The sequence below is a fragment of the Strongylocentrotus purpuratus genome, unplaced genomic scaffold (genome assembly GCF_000002235.5).
Source record: "Strongylocentrotus purpuratus isolate Spur 01 unplaced genomic scaffold, Spur_5.0 spur5_scaffold_14, whole genome shotgun sequence".
NCBI lineage: Eukaryota > Metazoa > Echinodermata > Echinoidea > Camarodonta > Strongylocentrotidae > Strongylocentrotus > Strongylocentrotus purpuratus.
In genome coordinates this window covers 20,973,806-20,999,475 of record NW_022145599.1, presented here as the reverse complement: position 1 = coordinate 20,999,475, position 25,670 = coordinate 20,973,806, and the positions used below count along the sequence as shown (strand labels likewise).

Sequence of the window (25,670 nt, the reverse complement as noted above, 5' to 3'; positions counted from 1 at the left end):
TCAAAAAAAATCGAGTGATCACGGACGTCACTCCTCTGGAGAGTGAAAATGTAGTGAAAATAGAGTGAACATTCACTCTTTTCTTCTTAGAGAGCACTCTACAATCAATTGATTTTCACTCCTAAACAAGTGATCACGGACATCACTCCCAAGAAAGTGAAAATAGAGTTAAAATTCACTCTTTTTTTGTAAGAGAGTAAGCCAGTTATACACTGCATTCTAAGTTCTTATAATCGTCAGTTTCACAATATCAACACCAAATATTGAATGAAGTGTTTGACGAACTCTGTGTTAAAATGGGTTAATATTACGAACCAGTTGACCAACGGCCCGCGAGACCGAAAGCCAAAGAGACCGACAAAGATAAGTCTCACGAATCCAAACTTCTTCTCGAGATATTCTATGAAGCAAATATGTCGTAATGAAATTAAATTATTCATTCAACGTGTCGTTCCAAAATTAGGTATTTTCATAATTTTGTTGAATATTTCTACGGTCGATTGTCTAATGAAAGCATCATTTCACATTTTATTTTCCAGTCAGTGAGTCAATTCATACATAAGTTTGCTCAACCAGCGACCCAGTGTGGACCCCTATGAAATACTACATTCATGCTGACCATGCATTATGTACCATCCAAATAAGTGGCAAATAAAAATTTGATAAGTAAACAGATAAGTAGATTTAAATAAAAATGTGCAGGTGCCAATCATGAAGTTTTTAAATCAACTTCACCTCTTTCATCATTTCGTCATTCTTTCATTAGATCTACGGACTGTCTATTATAGTGCTTTCCTTTACATGGAAAAAAAGTTATGTACACAATTATAAATTAATGTAAAATAAAGAATTTACACACGAAGTACAGTACTGAGAAGAGAGCAGTAATTACAAAAAAAAAAATCGAATCATATTATTTGTGTATGATAGTGTTTTAAAGGGATAGTTGAGTTCTGTTTTGAGACCACAAATGCCTTCAAAGTGCATGGTTATTGCTCTTATTCTTATCTATGACATTTATAGTGCCCTTTTAGAACCTTAAATTGCTATGAAGGTAATTTTAGACCCCAAAATGTGTGAAATTTAGCCAATACGATCAAACCAATTCAGCTCCACTTTCAAAAAAACATGGTGACAGTTAATATTGTTAATATTGTTCCAAAACCAGGAGACGAGTACTGGTATTGTGCTCATGAAAGTTGTGTGAATAACTTATGGTTATTCAAATGGTTCAGTCAGCCAAATGTCTACCCCCCCCCCCCTCCAAATTTATTCTGTGTGAACCTAGCCTATAATCTAGGCGGAGTGCCGAGCTTTTTTCTTTGCTGCATGCTAGACTAACCCTAAGCAGAACGTCTGATACGGCGAGACTACGAACCGTGAGTCGCGCCGTATCAGACGTTCTGCTTAGGGTTAGTCTAGCATGCAGCAAAGAAAAAAGCTCGGCACTCCGCCTAGATTATAGCTAGTGTGAACCAGGCGCGTACGCAGGATTTTTTCAAGGGGGGTGTTTTAACAATTATAAATAGGGCCGAAAATTTCGCAACGACTCAGCCAGCCGCTGAATAAGCGGGGGGTGGGGGGGGGGGGGGGGGGGGGGGGGGGTAAGAGCTCACTTTTTTTCTTTTTTTTGGTCTAAAAAAAAATCGCAACGACTCAGCCGACCGCTGAATACGCGGGGGGGGGGGGTAAGAGGACACTTTTTTTTTTCTTGGTCTCGAAATTTGAAAATTTGACATTTTGCACCGTTGGGGCATATTTTAAAAAAAAAATTTCAAGGGGGGGGGGGGGTTTACATAAAAAATTATCAAAGAGGGGGTTTAACCCCCCCCCCCCCCCCCCCCCCCCCCCCCCCCCCCCCCCCCCCCCCCTGTATACGCGCCTGGTGTGAACAAAAGACCACCTGACCACCTGACTACTGACTACTGAGAGGGGCGTGTGGATTTTATTGTCACGTGATAAGATCTGGGATAGGTGAAAATGGCGACGTACGAATGGTAAGTTTGTCGATTAAGCCTGAATTAGGGTACTTTAAGGCACAGAATGATAGTAAAGTGTTTCCATAGAAGTAGTTATAGAATAAATGTTCCTTTTGACATAAATTTCCATTGAAGTATTCACCTACCAATTACCTTGAGCCTTACTTCTACGTACTATGTTGGCCCACCTTGTCCCACGCATTCGATTTCATGTTTGACTGTGAGTGACGTATGCGACTGCGAGTGTGACTTGCCCCTCAGCCTCAGTCAGGGCTATAGGCCTATATGAGCAATGATAGTGATATCGCCTAGTTTTATTTGGCACCAATAAACCTGCCTGAAGAGTGATCTAAGCAAAAACTAAGATGCCTTCATATTAATCTCCCATTCCCGCACCCAACAAACCTCGCACACCACACATAGAGTAAAGGAGCCGGTTTTCGGCCACTTAAGACAAAATCCTATTTTTTGGACTCTTTACTTCCTATTTATTATCATTTCTTGTTCAAATCATGAAGCAAATATTATTATTTAAACAAAAAAAGAATTCCAGAAAAAAATCACGAATTGCCATGACAATATTCATTTCAATTTTCACTGTTTTGGAGCCAGTTATCGGCCGAGCGTTTCAGTTTACGGCCGCATGTACAAAGTCAATAGGAAGCGCTCGCGCGCGCCGTGCGTTTCCGCGCTGATGTATAGCACAAGCTGGCGGAGCAGGTATCCCACGCCGGAGCTCCCTGGTGCTCGCCTGGCCGAAGACAGGCACAGCGGTGATCGGAAGTTGGAATCTGAATTAGACAGACATATCGTGTGTGCGTGGCGGGGTCCGGCTGCATTGATTTAATACATGCGATGAGATACTTTTGAGCTTGGGACTAACACAAAATCGGGCTCTAAATCTGAAAATACTTGAAATAAAGCTCATTTTCTGGTACCCATATTTCTTACATACACGCGTAAGAAACTCGATTTTTCAGATTTGGGTAGCGGGACCGCCGATTACATCGCTAAAATGTGATATTTTAGGATATATTTTCCATTGCAAATGTGATTCTTAAGTGACTCTGGCATGGTATGGTATGTGTGGGATATGTGATATGCTATTATGCGATGTATTTTAAAGGGATTTTACCGTGCATCCAATGGATCTGCCGAAAACTGGAGCTGGCCGATTACCGGCTCCTTTACTCTAGAACTTTTTTAGCTTACATAGGCAAATTCATGCAAAAAAATATATTCAAGAAATTGACTTGAAAACACATCGGACAATTAGTCTGAACCGAGTCAGGAGCAAATTTGAAGAAATTATATTTTTAAATGTTGTAAAACCAAAGATATAAGAAGAAAACTGACCAAGTATCTGTACTAAAAATCGTACATGTAAAATTGGTCATAGACATTCGACAGCTGAAAATGACGCGCACGGTTGTGGTACGTGCGTTCTCGAATCCAAAATCGTATCTCACACACACACTCTCGCCATACCGCGAATGGTCCGTCGTGGGGAGCTAGCCGCCCGAGAGTTTGCCAGCGATACCAACGCACCTTCGGAGCTCCGCAGCGCACAATTTTAGCGGAACTCGAAAGGTTCGAGGTGGGAAGGTGGCGGGCTAGCTTTTTGCCAAAACCACGCTAGAACGTCTGCTGGCAAAGTGAAAATAACTACGATCTAGAACATCGTCGGTTTCAGTGAGATAATTCTGAATTCTAATTGAGACTATATAATAAATTATATCGACAAAGAAACCTCGGTAGATCTCTTATAACTATACAAAAGCTTGTTTATATCTCGTTTAGACATTTGTTTTCGAGCCATTTTTTCGTGCGCGAGTCAATGCAAACTTTGTATTACCAAACTTTCAACACGCAAGGAACGGGGAACACTCGCGTACCCCGTATCAAATTCGTTGCAAAAAAAATTTTCAAGGGTGATTTTGAAGCAGTGAAGAAAATTTGCGCTGCGATGCGCAGAAATATACTTGAAAGAAACTTAAAAAATCACACCTGAATTTTCAGAAAATCGTATTTGCATTACCGAGCCTAGTTGTGAGTTGTTTATAACTCAGATTTTATGAAGATTTGTCGGAAAAAAATGTCATTTTTTTTCCGTTTGGTGGTCATTTCTAGGCTAATATTTAAAAAGTTGCATCAGTAATGGGCCCAATGTTTCTCTTATCGTACTCGCATGTTATTTCTACATAGATTAAACATAGGATGGTTAGGGATAAGATCGGATAAAAAAAGATATATCCTTCCACCCTCCCATATTCAAGTTTTGGGCTGATTATTGCCGACCCACCGCAGCAAGGCCATTCAGATTTTCGTACGCTCGCGAAGCGCCCTTTAGTGCCCCATGAATGTGCCTAGCTTACATTTAGCACTCCAGCAAAGCAGAGTCAATGCTAATGCGTACTTCTACTTCTACGTCGGTACTTGACAGGATCCATCAGTCAGGATATAACGTCAAGGTTGAAATGTCTGGCAAGGTGCTCTTGTGCAGTGCAGTCAGTTGGAGTATTATGTACAAGGTACAAGTAAAAACGATTCTCAGCCATCAATGGCGTTTCTGGAATAGGGCTCCCTGGAAGGTTTCTGCTGTTGCAGAAACCAAGATATCTGGAGGGAGCATGTACCATGCTGCAACTGTCTGTGGGAAAGCTCAGTACGGGCAGTGATTAGCTTGAATTTATTCGGGTGGAATTGCCTGGTGTTGTTCTGAGTCGTAGGTGTGACAAACTGATCTGGATTTATTGCTACGAGGCCATGTTGAATCTTGTACAGTAGGGTTAGGCATGCAGCATGTCAACATTTCTCCAGGGTATCCCACTTAAGGTCATTGAACATGGCAGACACACTTTCAGTATGGTGGTATCTCTGAAGGACAAATCGTGCTGCACGTCTTTGAACACCTTAAATTTTGGCTGTGTCTTTCTTCGTTGATGGATTCTGTTTCATTTGATACCAAAATTATGATATTTCAGTCAAACCCTCCATGTTTTATGATTTTTTCAGCATTCTTAAAAGGTTAAATATTTCACTTAAGTTTAGGTCTTATGTTACTATTTTTTAGTTTAAACAATTCTCATTTTCGTCATATATAAGGTACAAACTGGAAATTTATTCTGAAATGTTCGTAGATTTTTCTATTTTATGTGTGTGCAATTTCATGTGTGCGTCAGTAATATGTGTGAAGTGCGTCGCCTGTTTAAAACATGACATGTCAAAATCTCTATGGTGTGACGTAATATTATATATTGACATTGCCATTGAACTTAAGTTGCGCTTAAGTTAAGTAGGCCCTCTTTCACTTAAATTCAAAGCCACTCGAGCGGATCGGCCGATGAGAGCGTGTAAACTCACTGTACAGCACTCCATGCGCAAAGTTCTTCGTGCACACTGGCTTGCTTTGCCTCGGAGTTTGCTAGTGCCTTAGTCAGTTAGTGCCTAGTCTAGTCTAGTGGGCTCTTCTTTCTTCTCTTCTTTCTTCTCTTCTTTCTTCTCTTCTTGTGGATGTACTGGAAATTGTAGAGATCTTCAGTCAAGTTTCCAGGTCTATTTGTCTTCCAAGCTCCACCTTCCTTCTCCAATAATTTGATCTGATGACGTGTGTCAGTGTCATAATGTGTACATTGCTTCAATCAAATTTAATCTCCAAAGGGTGAGAATATAGTTCCCCACACCAAAATTTGTCAATTAAGCCTGGCTATGAAAGAGTTCACAGATATGGCAGTGACGACCTCAGTTGGTAGGGTGTTCCAGTCACTCACCATTCTACTTCTAAAGGCATTTGCTCTCACATTCAGCTAACTCCAGAGCCCGTTTATGAAAATGATTTGAACAGCGGGTTTGGTCACATTTTTTGCAATGTAAAGAGGTAGTAATTACAATTTGACCTACAATGTTTTTCGACTCCTCTGGGCATCTCTCCAACTACTTGAAATTATAATTTGAAGCAGTCTGTGGGCGTGTTCACACCGCAAGGGGGGTCCGTGGGCGGACCGTGGATCGCGCTATCGTAGCGCCTATTGGCATTCGCCGGATTCACACCGCAGTGAGATCTGCCAGCGGTCTATCGTAGCACCCCCTTTTTTTAGAGGTCCTGTTGCCATGACGCGTGACGTCATGAGGTCAGAGCAGTCAAAGATTTTGCGCGCTATTACGAACTAGGAGTGTAGAGTTGTACCGATTCAGATTCAGATCGCACCAAAATAGAATGAGTATAGATGACTTCCAGCGTGCTATCGTAGCTCGGGTTCACACCGGCAGAGATAGCGCGCGCTGGACCGCACTATCTCTAGTGGACCACCCCCAAGAGGTGCTCCAGTGTTGGCTCGCCATGGCTCGCTTATAGTATTGGGCGAACCGAAACGACGTTGTACCTTCCACACTGCAGAGATAGCGCGGTCTAGCGCGCGCTAGACCGCGTAGTCGAACATTGCTGCAGATGGAATGGAATCTGTAGTTTCTCAACCTTCCCAGATCTGTCTTGTATCTTTGGTGCCAAAGTGCATATTTCATATTCAAGGATTGGTTGCACAAGAGCATTAAATATTAAACCTGGTTATTGTGTCTCTATAAAGCACTTAAAAATAACCACCAAAAAAGAACATTTGATACCAGAGTGACAGCAATTTGTTTACCCTTCACATATTCCTGAGGATAATGAGCTAACATGCGATTTACGTTAGTTCAATATGGTTGCAGTCTGCTCTTGAGGATGTAACTATAACATGAGTTTTATCAATAATAATCTTCAATGTATTATTTTTATACCATTAATTGATGTGTTAATGACGAGCATTTCTGTTGTTCTCAATCCCAGGCATGCAAGACCTAGAGAATATGAAGCAGAGAAGAGAAAACTTCTGCTGAAAGGTGATGTGACTACAGAGCATCCTCTGAAGCCCATAACGGTCAGTATTCCGCCCAATCTTAGTTCCTCAAAACACCAATAAAAAATAATTTGTAGTCCTACGTTTAAAATAGTTAAATAGTTAAAACTACCATCCTTTAATACTGTGTTTAATAATAATATTGGACAAACATGATATTTTTTTAATCATAGGGTATATTGACAATGTTAAACAGTAACATGTTGTGCACATTTTGTGCAAATGCAGTATTTGTCATCCTATGAGGTTTCTGTCCTTTACCTTGCCTTTTAAATATAGAAAACTGATATTCTTAATAATTAAAGAGAATTAGAAGGAAAATAGTAACTAAATAAAGAAAGGCTTGAATGCATGTAAACAGACTTTTCCATTCTTGAAGCAAGAACTCCTGCTTAACAATTGGAGTAAACATTCCATTCCTTACTTACGCAGGTGCACGTGGCCGAAGCAAAGCTTCGCAAGTCAACTAGTCGCATGAGCACCAGTGGTACTCCCAAGCAGGACGCCGCCAAGAAAGCGACCTCGAATGTTGACCCCTTGAGCAGTGCCTTGGAGGGCAGTGACCCCCTGTCACTGTTTGCTGCTGCAGCTGCGGCCAAACCCAAGGTAGACCCACTCGCTGATCCTCTGTCTCTTGCATTGGGACTTTCCAAGAAAGATGCAGTAAGTAAATCTACTCTTGTTTTAATCCCCACTGCACTACTTATAGCTACTTGGCCCTCTATATAACAAACAGTGCATAACCGGTGACCATTGGTACCCCATGATTCTCTTTTTCTTATGTTAATTGAGAGCTGATTTGATGAGATAACCCCATGCCCAGTGACCTTGCAGAGTGGTCTAATCTCTCCTGTACACTGGTACAGATGGGCTTTAACCCTTCTCAGGACAGGAGTTATGCATTGCTATTTATACTTTTATATTTGTTTGTACTCTCACACCCCAAAAGGGGGTCAAAGAGTCAATAAATTCTACATTCTACAAATTCTACAAATTCTAAAATTCTAAAATTCTACAAAATGAAAAACAATGACTTTGAATCAGGAGCCATCCGGTTCTAGTAAGCAATGTGTTTAAATTTGGCCTATTCTCTTTCAGACGGACTCTGCAGCCCAAAGACTTCCCGCAGGACTAGATGATTCCTTTGAGCCTTGGTCTAGTAAGAAAGCCGGCATCCTGAGCAAGTACACCACCTCAGAGAAGCTCTCCATTACAACGGTGAGCTCAGCCAATCTTTGTTAACATAGAGCCAGGCTAAACAAGCACTCGTGCTCATTTCTTTTTCTTTAGAAAATCATCCGCTGAAAGCAAGATGGGCTACAATTTTGTAGAAAATGATGAATATAATACCCTTCTGGCTCTCAACAAAGTTTAACCCTTTTCTAAAGCATGTTGTATATTAATTATTGCATGATGCATCATATATGATCCCATGGTTTAAAATTAGCAAAAAGTTGCAAATTTAGCATGACAATATAACATTTCGTAGACACATATTATGAATTTTTGAGCAGAGCAAATGCATTATTCAATCAGACATATTGATATGTCTGAGCATATAAAAAAAAAAAAAAAAAAAAAAATCTGTTGGCACCAGGAAATTTATGATTTTTTGCATACATGCCTTCAATTTTTTCTGTTTACGTAGAATTCAACAAACAGTTGGTCCACATGTGGCTCTAGCATTATTAAAAATCATTTGAGTATTAATCCAATTTCCTAGCTGGGACTTTTGTTAAATTATTGTTCAAAGATTATTTTAATCTTTGAACTTTGGAAACTAAATAAAATTGTTAGTCCAAGATGAAGGACTGGGAACAGTAATATCTTCTGTTCATGCTTAACGATGCTGTTATTACTCTTTGATTTGTTTCAGAGTTTTCTATCACCTGCTGATCGAGAAAAGGGTGAGACAATTTTACTGAATTAAAGTTAGTAGATAACATACTGTCTCTTTGGAGCAGAAGGGTCGTAACTCACATCACATCCTTTTACACAGTGTTGATGTCTTTATGCTCCTCAACAAAGAATATTTCAAGAGCAAATAAGTTTTTATTAATCGTTTCTATCTCGCTCGAAAAGTAGATTTGAAAATGTTGAGCATACTATTCTAAGTCATTATGATTATCATCACTATCGTCGTACATACCTGCCAACCCTCCCGAATAATCCGGAATATCCAGTTTTTCTGGATTTTTAGGACCCCAAAATCCGGAATCTCCCGGATTTGCAAAATTTCTTTTTTTTTTTTTTTTTTGTTGCTTAAGCCAAATTAAGCTTGTTTTATCATATGCCGTGATGTGAGAGTTCACGTATTGCGTGCGTTGAAGGGTTGCATGATTGAGCAGCGAATTTGTATTCGCTTTTTGGCACAGATTTACCTCGTATTGCCAGTTACACTTCCGCTGCACGTGCGAATGCCTGTTAAGGGTACAGATTTCTTATTTTCGAAGACATACCGTGCTAAAAATTCTTCATTCTCATTTTCAAATGTTGGCAGGTATGGTCATATCCATTGATCACCCACTTTCCAAACTGTGGGTGAAGATCTTGACCTTATTTGACCATTTTGACCTTATTCACGCACGCTGGTCTTAAGCATCCACATAGTGCATTTACAAAATGCATTATTTGGCTGTAATGTTCTACAAATTTATTTTGAATCGTCAGATAAGGCTTATTGTAATGTCTCTTTACAAAGTTTATTTGTTTGTTTTATTGCCTTAATTCAAAACCAAAATCTCATTTCATTTTCCTTATCAAGCATCAGCTTAGTGGATTTACAAAATTTTTGGCTGTAATGTTCTACAAATTCATTTTTGAATCGTCAGATAAGGCTTATTGTCATGTCTCTTTACAAAGTTCACATATTTGTTTTATTGTCTTACCTTCAAAACAAATTCTCATTTCCTTTTCCTTTAATATTCTAGTGACGGTGAAAACCCAGGTAGTCCAAGGCACAGTCACAGACAAGGTCAAGAACAGACTAGAACAGCTGGATGACTTTGAGGAGGTATCAAAAATATTTACTGTTTTATGAAATCTGAAATGATCACTGTTAAGTTGTCAACATGCAAGTCAAGCTTGAAATTTTAGGGATGGAAGTGAACTTCTTTTAAGTCAAACTTTGATCCAATGGTGTAAGCGCCAAAATCAGTAACCTAGCACCAGCCAGGGTAATATTAGAGTGCCTTTAGCACCTTGCAAAGGGGATATGAGCACTATAAAAGTGTTCAATATAATTATTATTATTCACAGACCACCATATTACCAATGGTCATTTAAAGTTGGTTATCATTTTGCTGAATTAAATGACAATTTGGCACTTGTCACCTTGAAAATGTCTATGTTTCAAATTACTTATGCCTAATCTGCATGTATTTTACCGCAAAATACTACATATCACTATAACCATGGAATAATGTTCTTTGCTGGATTTACTTTATAAAGAACCTCAAGGCATATCTCTCAATCAATTAGTTGTGAAAGGTAGGCTTGTAGATTTTGTCAGAATATTCTTAATTTCCAAGATTGAATAACCTAAATGTTAATCAATTTCAAATGATTCTTAAACAAATACAACAAAGTTCCATTTTTTTATGACCCCCCCCCCCCCCCCTTTCCCTTTTCACTTCTCGAACAGGGTTCCGTGAAGGAGATGTTGAACCTTAGCCAGCAGGAGTATGTCTACCGTATTGAGGAGCTCAACCAAGCTCTCATCAACGCTTGGGATCTGGACCAGAAAGTCAAGGCTCTGAAAATTGCCATTCAGGTGAGATAGAACATATTTCTAACATAGATTTATGATTAGTAGCCTTATAAAGATGATATTCATATGCTAATTCTGTAATTATTTATATTGAATCAAACTGTTTATATTCACATTTAATTGTAATATATATATATCATTTGAGTATCATGGCCCCCTCTTCTTGTTACTTTGCCAATATTTCACAACTCATTTTTATCTTAGCTCGGTTGACCGTCTGCTCAAGCTTTTGCTTATAACGGCGACCTTCTGCTTTCTTTCTTTATACACGCAATGGCCCAACGTATAAATTTACTCTTACTCATGTATTATACATTTGTTTCTATATTTTGTATATTGTTTGTATACCTTATGTTTTATATAATTATCCATATTTGTTGTATAACTGATTTGTTTGATTGCAGAAAATAAAGTCTTTGAAATGAATTGATTTGAGAAGAGTAGTGGCACATATAGATTGATGTGTAATTAACTAATCTCGCTCTCATCAATGTTTCGGATCTAGACCAGGGGGTGTTTCACAAAGACTAAGATCGACTTTAAGTTGAACTTAGCTATAAAAGGCCGTTCATGCCACTAGTTCCTCTAAAAATTCCTGGTATTAGTTTCTCAAGGGACGTACAAATCATGGTCACAAATCTACAGATTTCACATTGTTGATAGTTCATTATTGAAGGAAAAAATATTATCTGAATATCATAATTGAGAGATCAATGGTGAGAGCAACCAGTGGCATGAATGGCCTGCCATAGTTAAGTCCAACTTAAAGTCAATCTTAGTCTTTGTGAAACACTCCTATGGGTCAAATGCTTCAGAAAAGTCTACTTATTTTTTCTGCAAAATACTGTCAAATGTTAAAAAACAATGAGAGTAAACACTTGGGTCTGCCTACCCTTCTCGCAACCTCTCTGCCTATATATCACGAGTCCATGATTGTGACATGTTGCTTCATGCTTTGCATTTGTCAATTGTGTGACTAAATAAGTCTACCCTTGTTAATTTGTGATGTTTTTATGAAGACGATTGGCCACATCAAATACATGGTTTTCGTTATCCTGTGTATCCAACCCTTTAAATGCAGTATTTCTTAGTTTTGCAATATTTTCTCTCTTTCTTTTAGTGCTCCAAACTTCTTGCTGACATTTCCGTAATAAAGTTCTACCCAAGCAAGTTTGTTCTCATCACCGATATCCTGGACACATTTGGTAAGCATTTACTGTCAGGAGAGATTCTCCCTACACATGTAGTTTCGGTAATTCCTGCAGGCAATTTATTCTTTTGTTATTATTATTATTTATTTGGCATTTCAAACATACAATAGAAGGTACAATAGAATGGCACATAGGATACAAAGTATGAAAGAATAAAATTGGCTTCCCCTGCTGCACCTCTAAAAGTTGCCTGGAAGAAAAAAAAAGGAATGTGAAATTCCTATAACCCATAAGTCTTTTTTTCCGAGCTGATGTTATACATAACCACCATAAATGTAGCCTTCTAGGTACTTATGTCCTTTGGCAAAATATTAATCTACACTTGCCCTAGTCCACCAATTTTGAATTGAATTGAATTCCCTCACATCGCATCCATCAAACATCTTTCACATAAATTGCCCCTTTTGTTGGCCACACCAGGGGGCCCATTTCACAAAGCCTTTTTTTCATTGACAAATGACAAAAATCAGTGACAAATCTGCTGATCAGCCAATCAGAAGCAAGGATTTCAGTAGCTTATAACAAAAACTGTCATTTGTTACTGATGGCATTTTTTTAAAAACTCCCCCCAGGTCGTCTTGTATACGACAGGATCCATAGGAAGTCCACCTACCTGCCTCCTGGAAGCATGACCTCTCAGGTCCTGCCTGTCCACTTCACCCCGGAGCAGGTGCCCAACTCGGCCAAGGAGACCTGCAGGAACTGGTTCTTCAAGATTGCATCCATCCGTGAACTCATTCCAAGGCTGTATCCTTGATGGCAGTTAAAGGCATCGTTTAAAGCCACACTGTCCTACTTATAGCTACTTGCTCCCTCTATATAGAAAACCATGCCTAAGCGGTGATGATTGGTCCCCCATGATCCTCTTTTTCTTATGTTAATTGAGAGCTGAGTTGATGAGATAACCACCTGTCCAGTGACCTTGTGGTGTGGTCTAATCCCTCCTAGCTAGTACAGATAAGCTTTAACAATGTTAAATCTGAGATGCATGGCCCTACGTGTTACCAGTATCTGTGATATGGTGTAGTATTGAAGCCCTTACAGAAATTGCAGTTCAAATGATCATGAAGTGCTTTAAAAATGTGAAAATCTTTGAGTGACCGGTTTTACCTTACTCATTTTCTCCAATAGACTGTAGTGTTATAAAAACCATCAGGAAAACGAAAAATGAAATCTCAATTTCCAATCATAAATATCTTTAAAATCAAAAAGGCGATCAGCTTGTAAAATTAATGGGGTTCCTGACTGACCTAAAGGTTTATAATTATCATTGCAGCATGAGCTAAATCCAGGATTATGTTTCAGAATCTGAGACAAATTTACCCAATCCCTTTAAAGGTACTATATCCCATTTGCAGGCCAAAAAAATGAAAAGGTTAAATTCCAACGGCATTTGAAAGAAAATACTAATTAAAAACTTCCCTAAAATGAGGAGGCTTGAAAATGTCTTTTTAGTGGGAAAATAATGACTATTAGTTGTTGAATCGACTTAAAGTGCCAGTAAGTAACAGTCTGATTTTCAGACCATTGTATCGAACAGTCATACGTTTTATGCTGCGCAAAGATTTAATCAGTTTAATTTTGGCCATTACGAGAAGTGGGTTATTGATGTATACAAATGCTCATGTACCCTTTACAGCTCATTTTATGTATGTTATTACCAAAGAAGAAAAAAAAAGCCAGTCAGTCACTCAATAGTTTCTGCCAGTGAATTCTAGCAAGTAAACTGGTTTCCTTGCATAATTTGAATATTAGGACACTGCCAACGTTTAAATTTCACTGAAAGGACATACATGACATATTCATAAATCTTGCAAAGTTCTACAGAATTTGATGTTGACTGCAAAAGGGACATAGTATCTTTAATTAAGGCTTGGTTAATAGCCTTGAATGATAACAATTATGAGAAACTGGATGCATGTATTGTCTGTTCAGAGGGCTGTGAACTCTGTGTGAGAGTATATGAGTTAAACATCCCTCTATCTGGCTCCAAAATTCATATTATGTTTACGATAATGATACCAAAAGCAGTGGTTACGTCTGCATGGTGAATTCCCTTGGGTTCTGTCACTCAAATACATTACTTCTTCTTAACTGATATCACATTAAACTCATAGATTTTTCAAACTGTTCATTGGGGAAAAAATTAACTCCTTGTCCATTTTGTGTCATGTCCGTGACGGTTACGAAGAGTTCATTTTCTCTTGAACTATTAAGCAACATACTGTTAAATTTGCTGGGTATTTCCCTTATAGTCCAGTTTGTCTCATTCACTTTAATAGTCAAATATATTTTTGGACTCTTGATTATGATTTAGTTTAAAACTATTAGATAACCCAAAATTGGTCCGAATGTCTTGTCCGTTAACGCAGAAATTGACCATATGCAGTTTTTTTAGTTTTTATTCCTTGACACCAGACACACAGCTATGTAGAGACAGCCATCTTGAAATGTTACAGCTTCCTCACTCAAGGGTAAGTATTGCAGTTAATGGCAAACACTTGTTTTTGAATAAAATCCTGTACATAACATATTTATTCCATTAGTTTTGTTTGAATGCATATATACTTGTGATCTTGGGCAATGCTTACACAAATAATATACATATATGTGGAGTATGTAAGTTATGTGAGTGCATTCTCAAATTTTCAGTAGCAGAATGAGCTGATATGATCCACCTGCTTTTGAGAACGTTTCATTAAAGGCCCACTGCACTACTTTTAGCTACTTGCGCCCTCTATATAGCAAACAATGCCTAATCGGTGACCATTGGTCCCCCATGATCTTCTTTTTCTTATGTTAAGTGAGAGCAGATTTTATGAGATTTACCACCTGTTAAGTGACCTTGCAGGGGGGTCTAATCCCTCCTGTAAACTAGTACAGATGAGCTTTAATTGTATCCCATTTAGAAACCAGTATTAATATTATGTAGATATTTATCAGCATTAGGAGCAGCATCTGTACTGTAAAAGACATATTACTTAACATATATTTAAATTGTGATATTATACTTTTTTTTTATTTATTTAATGTAGCATCATTACATGCATATTCAAAAGGATAAATGCTATATTAATAATAATAATAATAATATTGGATATTTATATAGCGCACATATCCACCATGCAAGGTGCTCCAAGGCTCTGCTAGGCTGCCGATTTCGGCGCTCACAGCATTCAAGGAATTCCTTTCTACCAGAAGCTGATGTTTTTATTGTCATTATATCATCTTCATCTTTGTTGCAATCAACACCGTTTTTCTTACCAGGGAGTACTCGCAAGCATTGCTTAGACTAACCAATCAGATGAGGGGAGTTGGAGACCCTCTGGTAGCTATCTATGCCAGAGCATACCTTTGCAGGGTAAGCCTTTTTGACATCCCTCACTATAACCCAACTAATTTTCAGAGAAGTTTTGCAATGTACAGGGCAAGATAATGATAATAATAATAATAATAATAATTAACCGTTCTTGTATAGCGCATAACACATAGTATTAAAACATGTCCCTAAGCGCTCTAGAGAAAAACACAACAGAATACAAAGACAAGATGTACTGGGTAACAGACAAAATGGATGAATTAAATGTTAAATAAGTGCATCTTTAAAGCAATCTTAAACTTAACAATGGAGTCAATGTTTTTTAAATGTTCCGGGAGATTGTTCCATAAAGTTGAGGCAGTGTGAGCGAAGCTGCGTTCACCATATGACCTGGTCATCACTGGTGGAATAACAAACAATTTTTTCTTATTAGAACAAAGATTTCTAGAAGGTTTGTACAATGTTAATAGCTCTATCAAATAAGGAGGCGCAAAATCATAAAAACATTCATAAGCTAACAACAATATTTTGAATAAAATGCGAGAGTGAATGGGTAGCCAACACTGTATTTACATTTACTGTCTAAAATCTATAATTGTTTAGATAAAGTGAAGTACTGACCTGCAGGTTTGTTTATTCCTGTCCAAATGTAAAGAAAAGGATAAATTTTGTTCCTGTCTTTAATGTTATTATTATTATCATTAGTTTGGCTGAAGTAGTAGAAAGAGATAGTAATTTTCTCCATGTTCATAATAGCTTACTTCGTAGAAAAAAGTAGTAGTGGTAGTATTAGTATTAGTAGGTGTAGAGTAGTAGTAGTAGTAGTAGTGCTAATAGTAACAGTGGTAGTACTAATAGTAACAGTGGAAGTGGTAGTGGTAGTGGTAGTGGTAGTAGTGGTAGTGGTAGTGGTAATGGTAGTGGTGGTGGTGGTGGTGGTGGTGGTGGTGGTGGTGGTGGTGGTGGTGGTGGTGGTGGTGGTAGTGGTAGTAGTAGTAGTTGTAGTAGTAGTAGTAGTAGTAGTAGTAGTAGTAGTAGTAGTAGTAGTAGTAGTAGTAGTAGTTATAATAACTATTAACCATTAAACATTTAATATTTTAAGTGATTATTTGTTTGTTTAGGTTGGAATGGATGTAGCCCCAAATGCTCGTGATCATCTCATAAGTAACTTCTATGACTTCCTAGGCACATACCAACAGGTAAGTCTTTGTATACATTGCAGCTCAGTCTGTCGTTCCAAATCGAATTAGTATCCTTGTGCCTTTTTGTATTTTTATGTGACGTGTATATGCATAGTTTGAGATTACTTTACAAAAATAGCCCCCTGAATAAGTATCCCTTTGCAAAACACCTGCATATTATTATTGTTGGGTTTTTTAATGCAAATATGCATCAGATATAATTTAACTACAAATGGCTTTATTCGAACTAGAAATTCTGGAATTGAAATTGGTATTATGACAAATTTGGAATTGGAATTATGACAAATCTAAATTCTGGAATTGAAGGTTAAGTTTTTATCTGAATTCTACATTCAACTGTAGCTAATGTTTACTGCTGAACCATAGTTTGTTGTGTTAATGGATAGCTGTTGATACTCCAATTAATGGGTTCATTCCTCATAGTTCGCTGTTTACATAATTTTACATGTCCCACGCATTTATTCATTTATTAATTTACACCACTTCATTATGAGATGACTTATTTTGTTATGAATTTATGAATTCGTCTATTCATTGACTGATGATATATACCAACTTCTTTGTTCATTTAAAGAGAAGGTTGAGTTTTGGGAAGAGGTGTAAAATAATTTGTGAGCATTATCATAGTTATTATGCGGTGTGGAAAAACATCAGATAAAAAATGTTCCCTTAAAAGCATGGCTTTTCAAATGCATGTAACAACAAAAAAGTTGGGATAGATTTTTATGCCACATGTTCGTGTAGCCCCATATACATCTTTCTGTGTACAGTGCTTGTAACTTCACCAAGACTGGGCCAAATTTCTTATCATTTTGATGATTCCAGAACCTAGCAGTACACATCAATACTTACATGCTAGATGATCAACCTTTTCTGATCGATTCCACACCGTTTCTTTCACAATGCAATCGCATGACCAGAACTCAACTTCATCTTTAAGCATCCTCGTTTTTTCTTCACCCTGTAGCTTCAAAGTGACACGGTACAGAACATCTTGGCAGTCCAGAGATTGGACATGGCTTCCTATCTTTCCCTCTACTCTCCCGCTCTGGACTGGATTCTACAGTCAGTAGCATACAATGCTTCAGAGGTAAGTACAGCTTCATGCAGCTAAGAGCAAGGCCAGATAATATGAAATGCCCTACCTAGCACCGACTGATGTACGCGACCGGCGTCCTGGCTGTTCGGGGGGGGGGGGGGGGCAGCCGTCCGCCGTGGGTGGGTAGGGCCGTTCGTGTCCGAACTCTTCGCAGAGGCGAATTATGCATTGACATTACATTACGGAAATTGTCTGTTGGATGTAGCGCCATTGTTATGTTTTTATTATGTTTTATATTTGTATAATTGTGTACATTTCTTGTAATACTAGTGAGCAACAAATTTTTAGTGGACAATAAATCAATTCAATTCAAGACGGAGTAAGGTGGATTCCATCACCTACATGTACTTTGATTGGCATCACAATAACATCCCTGGAATACCGTGGTTTCTTTCCTTATTTTTCATCATTTCGATAAATCTCATATGTGTAGGTTTATTTTCTTTACCACTCCTTGAAAGGAGTCCAAAGTTGTCTTGAAGTAGAAATTAGTTTTAATCTTTTTCAGCTGTTTTAGTTGCTGATACATTTCAATGATTGAATACTGCAAAACTAAAATGTTTTCTTTAGTATTCATTTCAAAGTAACATGTAATTTCTTCCAGCCATTTTTTTCCTTCACATTTTACAAATCTTTCAAATAATATGTAGAGAGTAACAGTATGATTTAAAATCATTATGTTTTAATACAAAGAAGACAGCTAAAGACTCTGTGATGCAAGTGGCTTCTTTTTCTCATGTGCATATTGTCTGTTTGGAACCAGAAGGGCATTACCTTATATACTCGAATACAGAGTTAACGCCCTTCTGGCTCTGAAGAGATGACATGTTTAATAAGGAAAAGATAGTATCCAACCTTTCCAAGTTACTTAAAGGGATCCGGTAACTTTGTCTCAGATTCTGAAACAAAATTCTGGATTTAGCTCATGCTGCAATGATAATTATAAACATTTAGGTCAGTCAGGAACCCCATGACTTTTACAAGCCGATCGCCTGTCTGATTATCAAGATATTTATGATTGGAATTACAAATTTTGAAAACTGTTTGCCAAACGGTTTTCATAACACTACAGTCTATTGGGGAAAACGAGTATGGTAAAACCGGTCACTCAAAGAGTTTTACTTTTTTGAGGCACTTCTTGATCATTTTGAAGCGCAATTTTTTAGGGCTTCAATATTACACCATATCACAGACACTGATAACACGTAGGGCAGTGTATCTCAGATTTAACATTGTAAAACGATCCCTTTAATACCTTTCATCCTCTTTCTTATCATTTGTAATCTTACAGGAAGTCTTGACAGAGATATTGGACAAATGCAAGAAGCAATGTAACAGGTAAATCGATCTTAGAGTGTATCAGTGACATTGGAGGGTTCTGAAACGCATCAAGAATCTTTCATGTTTAGAAATAGGACCTTGATGGAATTCTTGTTACGTTGAGCTGTGCACAACCAGTTTGGAGATCAACCTTAACCCCTTTAATAAACGCAAGAAGTTTAACAGGATCATATCTAATTATCTAGACCAAACTCTCTTTATGGGGTCTTGCAAAAGTATTTTAGATTCAATGCAAATGCAAAAGATATCAATTCATGTTGAAAATAACATGGATTTCAACTATCTTTTCAAAGATTAGAACGGACATGCTTATGTTGCGAGCAAAGAAAAATGTCAAGAGACCTTCCCCTTTAGAAAAGCATTGGCTCAATAGACCAGTTTACTAACATATTCAAATGTATGGATGTTCCTTTACTGGGGACCTAATTACGAAGTAATCCAATAACCTATTATTAATAAATATCCTAAAATACTTGGAAACCAGTCTGCATACATTACTTGTTGCTATGTAGGGCAAGCTCCGGGCAAGCATTCGGGTTGTCAAGAACAATAAGATTTGAATATGTTAGTAAACTGGTCTGTTGTGAATGTGTATTTTTAACAAACATTTTCTGTTGGTCCGTTTCTCACTTTTGTCTGAGCAGTGCCTTGCTGCTGAACTCAGTCATGTCAGCATTTAAACCAGAGTACATCGGTAGCAGAGCCATCAGGTTCATTGAGCTGATCAAGGAAAGCGAAGAGGAGGGATTCCCAAAGGTAAATTCATCCTTAGGGTTCAATATGTATATCACTGTCTTGATTATGCAGATGGGACTAAAAGGATAAGCTCCTCTTAATAAATCACATCCAAGCATTTTGTTTCAGTTTCAGTTTTATTTACATTTCCAACAGAACAATCAATGTACATTCAGATATTGGATATCGCAAATTATTAATTGAATTACAAAAAAGAATGTATACATTAGCTGTAAGTTATGCGAACAAGCACAAAACAGACATAATTACCAACGCATTAAACGTGCCAGTCTCTGAGATTGGAGATGGGTCTTTGGATCGACTTGTAATCTTTAAAACAAGGTCAAGTTTTCAAATGGCCAGTCCACCCTTAATTCATAGCCTGTTGTGCCAGTGCTCTTTAGCAAGACATGAATAAAGTCTGTGCACATGATGCCTTTCATTTCAGCATAACCTGTACAGAACCTTGGGCACCGATCTGACCATGATGACCTTTCCTTCCCCAAGCAGCAGAGATTGTCCTTGATAACCATAGTTGCCATGTGTTTCAGTATATTCACCCATTGTGCCAATAGATTAGAAACCCATGATTCTCAAAGAGTTTTTGTAAATTACTTTCATTTCAGTATAACCTATACCGGTCCTTGGGCACCAATCTCATCATGAGTGACACCTCCCCTTCCCTAGGGAGAGCTTGTCCACCATAGCCATTGTAGATGTGTGCTTACTTGTGCCAATATTCATTATGTCTCCTCAATGCCTTTCATTTCAGCATTTCCTATACCGGTCCCTAGGCATTTTTATTTCCGCTACGCACTGTATATCAGAATGGTTAAACCCAACGATTTTCAAAGAGTTTGTGTTGATACCTTACATTTCAGCATAACCCGTACCAATATTTGGCCACCAATCTGACCAAAATGGCCCCTCCTCCTCCCCCCTTTTCCCAAGGCAGCAGAGATTGTCCTTGATAGCCATAGTTGCCATGTGTTTCAGTATATTCACCCATTGTGCCAATAGATTAGAAACCCATGATTCTCAAAGAGTTTTTGTCAATGACTTTCATTTGAGCTTCAACCTAATCTATACCGGTCCTTGGGCCCCAATCTAACCATGACTGACACCTCCCCTCCCTAGGCAGCATAGAATGTCCAAAATAGCCATAGTAGTATCATGCTTTAACCTACTTACTTGTGCCAATGTTCACAATGTCTCCTCAATTCCTTTCATTTCAGCATAACCTATACCGGTCTTTAGGTACCAATCTGACAATGACTGACCCTCCAGAGCAGCAGAGGTTGTCTGTTCTCAACGAGGTCTGGAAAGCAGTCATGAAGCTCAAGAACCCTTCAGTAAGATATTGCCTGAAGCAACTGTATAATTATTGAATTTATCAGATGAATGTTAAAGAAAGGTAGTATTTTGATAGCCCCATGACACACAGGGTTTATAATAGTATCATAGCTGCCAACCATTCCTATTTTAGAGAAGTGATTCCTACTTTTTGGCCCTCTAACTAATGTTATGAACCGTAAATTCCTTTCTTTTTCTGTGTGAAAAGTATACAAAATTACTGTATTCCTAATTTGCCTAGAGGGATTCCTAATCTTTACTTTGAAAGTTGGCAGGTATGTAGTGTCATCAGTTGATGACCATGTGTATGTGCAGCATGTGTTCCTCTCTTTTAAATCATGATAATGAGTGAAACAATCTGTAAGAGCCTGATCACTAATCTAATCTAAATCCACAAATTTATGATTGAAAAATCTAATAGACGGACCACAATTCCGCAACATCAGTATACTTTCTATCTAGTACTACCTATTTATGGGTAGCCCCCAAAATTTAATGAATGCAAAATTTGTCTATTTTTAGTAAATGAGAACCCAAATTCATCAAAATTGTAGATAAGTTGCAGGCAATTTCATAGGGGATCAATGATTTTACTAAGGATATTGCTTTATTGAAGTCCATATGCCTTTTAGAAGATTTATAATTTGACTGAATTGAAAAGAAGCATTGCAAATATTCTCTATTCTCTTGTAACTTTGTCCGGGTATAGGACTACATCAGTTGTGCCGAAGTCTGGATTGAATATCCCTGCCGCCATTTCACAGTAAGTATTAAATTGTTTTACCAATCAGCTTTGATTTATCTGAAAGTTTTTTTTAAAGAAATATCATGGCATTGTTGAAGGTTGGTTTGTTTGCTTGTTTCTTTTAGTACTTAAATGCTAAAAAGCATGTCTACGCTTGTAAATAAGCAACCAGGGGACCTCTCTGAGGTACTTGATAACAAGGATTAATGCCTTACCAAAGGGCACTAGCACATCGACTTGGTTTCAAACCCCCGGAACCTCACTGTTACGAGACCAATGCTCTACCACTGAGTCATCGCGCCTCACTCTGCATTGCATTGTTTCACTTGACTTGGGAGTTGTTTTATTGATCATAATGTTTTGTTTTTATGTTTCTCAATGTTTACAAGACTGATATAACATTTAAGCTTTTTTCTTATGAGGATTTTATTTTTCAGGAATTTCACAAATTTGTGTAGGATCACAAATATAACAACACCTGAACACGTATTGCAAGCACCCTGCGTTAACTATCATAGAAATGACAACTGGCGAAAAAGTCTGTGCTTTGTCCTCACACAAAAATGTCATTTCAATTCACTTTATATTTTGTTTGGTTTTCAGAAAAAGGAGGTGAATACCATCTTAGGCGACATCATCAAGCACATGACACCAGATAGAGCTTTTGAGCAACACTACCCACAGGTAACAGGAACAAGTTTGTAGTCAGTCATTCAGTCCTGAGAAGGGGACAAAATGAGAGAGATGATTATGACAATGATTGTAACTTATCTTGTAACTGCTCTGTGAAAGAAGTCATTTTTGTTTAAGTTATGAAAGTGAGTGTACAGGTGTGGGTCTACGATCGTCCAGAAAAGGGGACCAATATTATTTTACAGTAATTTTTTCACAATGACATGATTTCCAGGCTCTTACTGGGCGGGGGGGGGGGGGGGGTGTTTCACAAAGATCCTAAGTTGGACTTGACAATTATGGAAAGCCATTAGCATCTTTGAAAATATTTTGTAAAAGTCATTTTAAAAGGCATAAAATATTGATTTAAATTATTTTTATTTTCCAAGTCAGAATGCAGGTGACGTGAAGTTCCGAGCTTTTGATTATGTCTAAGTTACTGCCTTTTCTATTATCAAGGAGATTTTATGTTTTTGATGTGGAATTTATAAAAAAAGTCTGAAATACTTAAATTTTCACTTTCGAATATATCTTATTTTAAGGCTACAAATGGCTCTCCATAATTTTTAAGTCTAATTTAGAGTTAAGTTTGACTTAGGATCTTACCAGCCCCTCTGAGGCTTCAACTTTGATGGGGATTACCAGCCTATTTTACCCATTCAAAACCACATTTTGTGACTTTCTTTTTTAATTTTACAGCTCCAATCTGTGATGTCCAAAGTTCTATCACACATGCATAACTTCTCGATCCTCTTTGTTATGGTAAGTGAATCTTGTGCATATCCTTCTAAAAAGCTTAGGTAGTCTTATTGCCCATCATTTCTCAGTTTAATTATTTTTGTAACAAAAGAGATGATTTATACTACAAAATCAAAGAATAGCCATGAATACAGACAAACTAAAGCTTTTTACTTGCACTCATCGGAGAAAATAATCGAAATATTGCAAAGAAAGCCTTCATGCTTGTGATTTACTCCAATGAGTGCACTAAATAAATCTTTAGTAAGTATTTGTTACTATTCTTCAATTTTTGTGTGTGATTTTTCATTAGTTTCAGATTTTTCTTTCTGTAATTTGAAAGTATTCATTAATCATAATCACATGTTTCTTTAATAGCGAGGGTAATCTACATGTTGATTTTCATTCTCACAGACAATGGCACCAACCTTAAATTGGTTAATTGTACTAGGTCAAAACATTGTCTTTCTCTGGTGATCATGTGCTGAAATTAGCTAAAACTACACAGTCCATTTTTCCTCAATCCTGTTTGTTTCTCTGTTTTTTTGCAGGACAAGTTTCTGCCCTTTGTTGACATGTTCCAGAAGGATGCAGTGAAGGTTGAGATCTGTAAGACAATCATGGAGGCATTCTGCAAGTGAGTTGAATTGAAACTTAAGGGTATCGATGACGGCGCATGATATGAGGAATGATGATGGTGATGATGTTAATTGATGATGGTATTGATCATGATGATTATGTCGTGGTAATGATGATGATGTGATGATGATGGTAATGAGGTTGATGCTGATGATGATGATGATGATGATGATGACGATGAGGATGAGGATGATGAGGATGATGATGATGATGATGATGATGATGATGATGATAATGAGGATAAGAATAATTAGGATGATGATAATAATGTAGATGATGAAAATGATGATGGAATCGAGGTTGATGCTGATGATCATGAAAATGCTGATTTTGATGATCACGATTATTATGACGACGTTGACTACAATGCAGTGATGCCATTAGTGAGGTAGGCCAAAGAAAGTGTCTGTGATAGGTCATCAGGATTTAACCAGTAGATCTGACGATATTCTCTCACAATGCCATGTCAAACTTCCTCTTTCCCCATCAAATTAAGTATGCTATGATTAACAATTCAATTTGTTCAATTTTGTTTTAATTAATTTCTGTAGATACCAAGAGGAGCAGACCAAAGACCCAGTCATAGTGAATGCTGTCATGTTCATCTGCAAGACCATGCATGATTCTATCAAGTAAGAAGAGTTTGTATGACTTAAAGATAAAGTTGATTTCTGGGGTGTGATTCACAAAGATCCTAAGTCGAACTTAACTCTAAGTTGGACAAAAATATTATGAAGAGCGATTTGTAGCCTTAAAATAAAATATGTTCAAATAAAAAATTCAAGTATTTTAGAATTTTCATAAAAATTCCACATCAAGAACATGAAATCTCCTTGATAATAGAGAATATGAATGATTTGAATTAACATTTTATGCCTTTAAAAATGACTGTTAAAAAATGTTTTCAAAGATGCTAACAGCTTTCCATAATTTTTAGTCCAACTTAGAGATAAGTACAACTTATGATCTTTGTGAAACATCCCCTGGTCATGCGATTGCATTGTGAAAGAAACAGTGTGGAATCGATCAGAAAAGGTTGATCATGAAGCATATATTGGTGCGTACTGCGAGGATCTGGAATCATCAAAATGATAGAAATTTGGCCTAGTAATCATGTGGCATAAAAATCAGGCCTTATTTTTAAGCTGTTACATGTACTTATTATATTTAGAATATGAAGGCATTTGAAGAGCCATGCTTTTTAGGGAACATTTTTCTCTGATGGTCTTCCAGGCTTGCATAATACCAATGATAAAGCTCACAAATTATTTGTCACCTCTCCCCAGAACTCAACCTTCTCTAAAGTAACTTAAGGTCAAATGAAACGCATACCGGTAGTACAAAAAAAGGTGACATCAATTCTTTTCCTGAAACCAAACCTTGCTGTCACACTAAGTTTACAAATTCATTGATATCATATGACTTTCTGATCTTCATTATTTCGATCCCTTTTTTCAGTGTTTATCTTGGTATGGGCAGTGAGCATCAATTCATACAATCTGAGATTTTAGGGAAAATAGTAATCCAGGTTTCCTTCTTGAATTCACCCACAGTGCCTTGACGCTAGATGATGAGAGGAGAGATATCGGGACACTCATCTCAGGCTTCGTTCGGAAGGTAAACATGTTATCAAGATGCAAAGTGACTTGAGGGATGCGCTTTATAACCATAACCTGATTCCTGTAAATAGTTTCCATCATTGAAGAAGTTGGATGTGTTCTTGTCACTCCATAATTCATTCAAATTATGTTCACCTATGGGGCCACACAAAACCCATTTGTTGATAGCAGAAAATCAACAATCACTGTACAATCTGTTTGTTTTGTTTTTTTCATTTTGTTTAATGTGATTCTTAGAGCGGAGACTTTAGAGGGAAATAGATATGACAATATTCAAATTAGTGACAGGCAGATAGAAGTAAAAATCATATTAGATTCTATTAGTGCCTGTACAAACTACATTAATATACAGGT

The 25,670-nt window shown here is 37.5% G+C and overlaps 1 protein-coding gene across 1 annotated transcript in view; it reads left to right on the top strand.

Annotated features, from left to right (window-relative positions):
- The first annotated feature begins 1,931 nt into the window (after nt 1–1,931).
- Nucleotides 1,932–25,670, top strand: part of LOC105441227 (VPS35 endosomal protein sorting factor-like) — a 33,875-nt gene continuing 10,136 nt past the window's right edge. The window contains exons 1-22 of the mRNA XM_030984455.1: nt 1,932–1,997; nt 6,805–6,895; nt 7,307–7,537; nt 7,973–8,092; nt 8,751–8,781; nt 9,805–9,887; nt 10,518–10,646; nt 11,764–11,848; nt 12,427–12,601; nt 14,281–14,328; nt 15,122–15,215; nt 16,295–16,372; nt 17,343–17,465; nt 18,766–18,812; nt 19,460–19,571; nt 20,786–20,902; nt 21,613–21,666; nt 22,252–22,332; nt 23,020–23,082; nt 23,610–23,695; nt 24,249–24,329; nt 25,251–25,314. Of these exons, the coding sequence (XP_030840315.1) occupies nt 1,981–1,997; nt 6,805–6,895; nt 7,307–7,537; nt 7,973–8,092; nt 8,751–8,781; nt 9,805–9,887; nt 10,518–10,646; nt 11,764–11,848; nt 12,427–12,601; nt 14,281–14,328; nt 15,122–15,215; nt 16,295–16,372; nt 17,343–17,465; nt 18,766–18,812; nt 19,460–19,571; nt 20,786–20,902; nt 21,613–21,666; nt 22,252–22,332; nt 23,020–23,082; nt 23,610–23,695; nt 24,249–24,329; nt 25,251–25,314 (2,010 nt within the window). The 5' untranslated portion in view covers nt 1,932–1,980. The remainder of the gene's footprint in view (nt 1,998–6,804; nt 6,896–7,306; nt 7,538–7,972; nt 8,093–8,750; nt 8,782–9,804; nt 9,888–10,517; nt 10,647–11,763; nt 11,849–12,426; nt 12,602–14,280; nt 14,329–15,121; nt 15,216–16,294; nt 16,373–17,342; nt 17,466–18,765; nt 18,813–19,459; nt 19,572–20,785; nt 20,903–21,612; nt 21,667–22,251; nt 22,333–23,019; nt 23,083–23,609; nt 23,696–24,248; nt 24,330–25,250; nt 25,315–25,670) is intronic.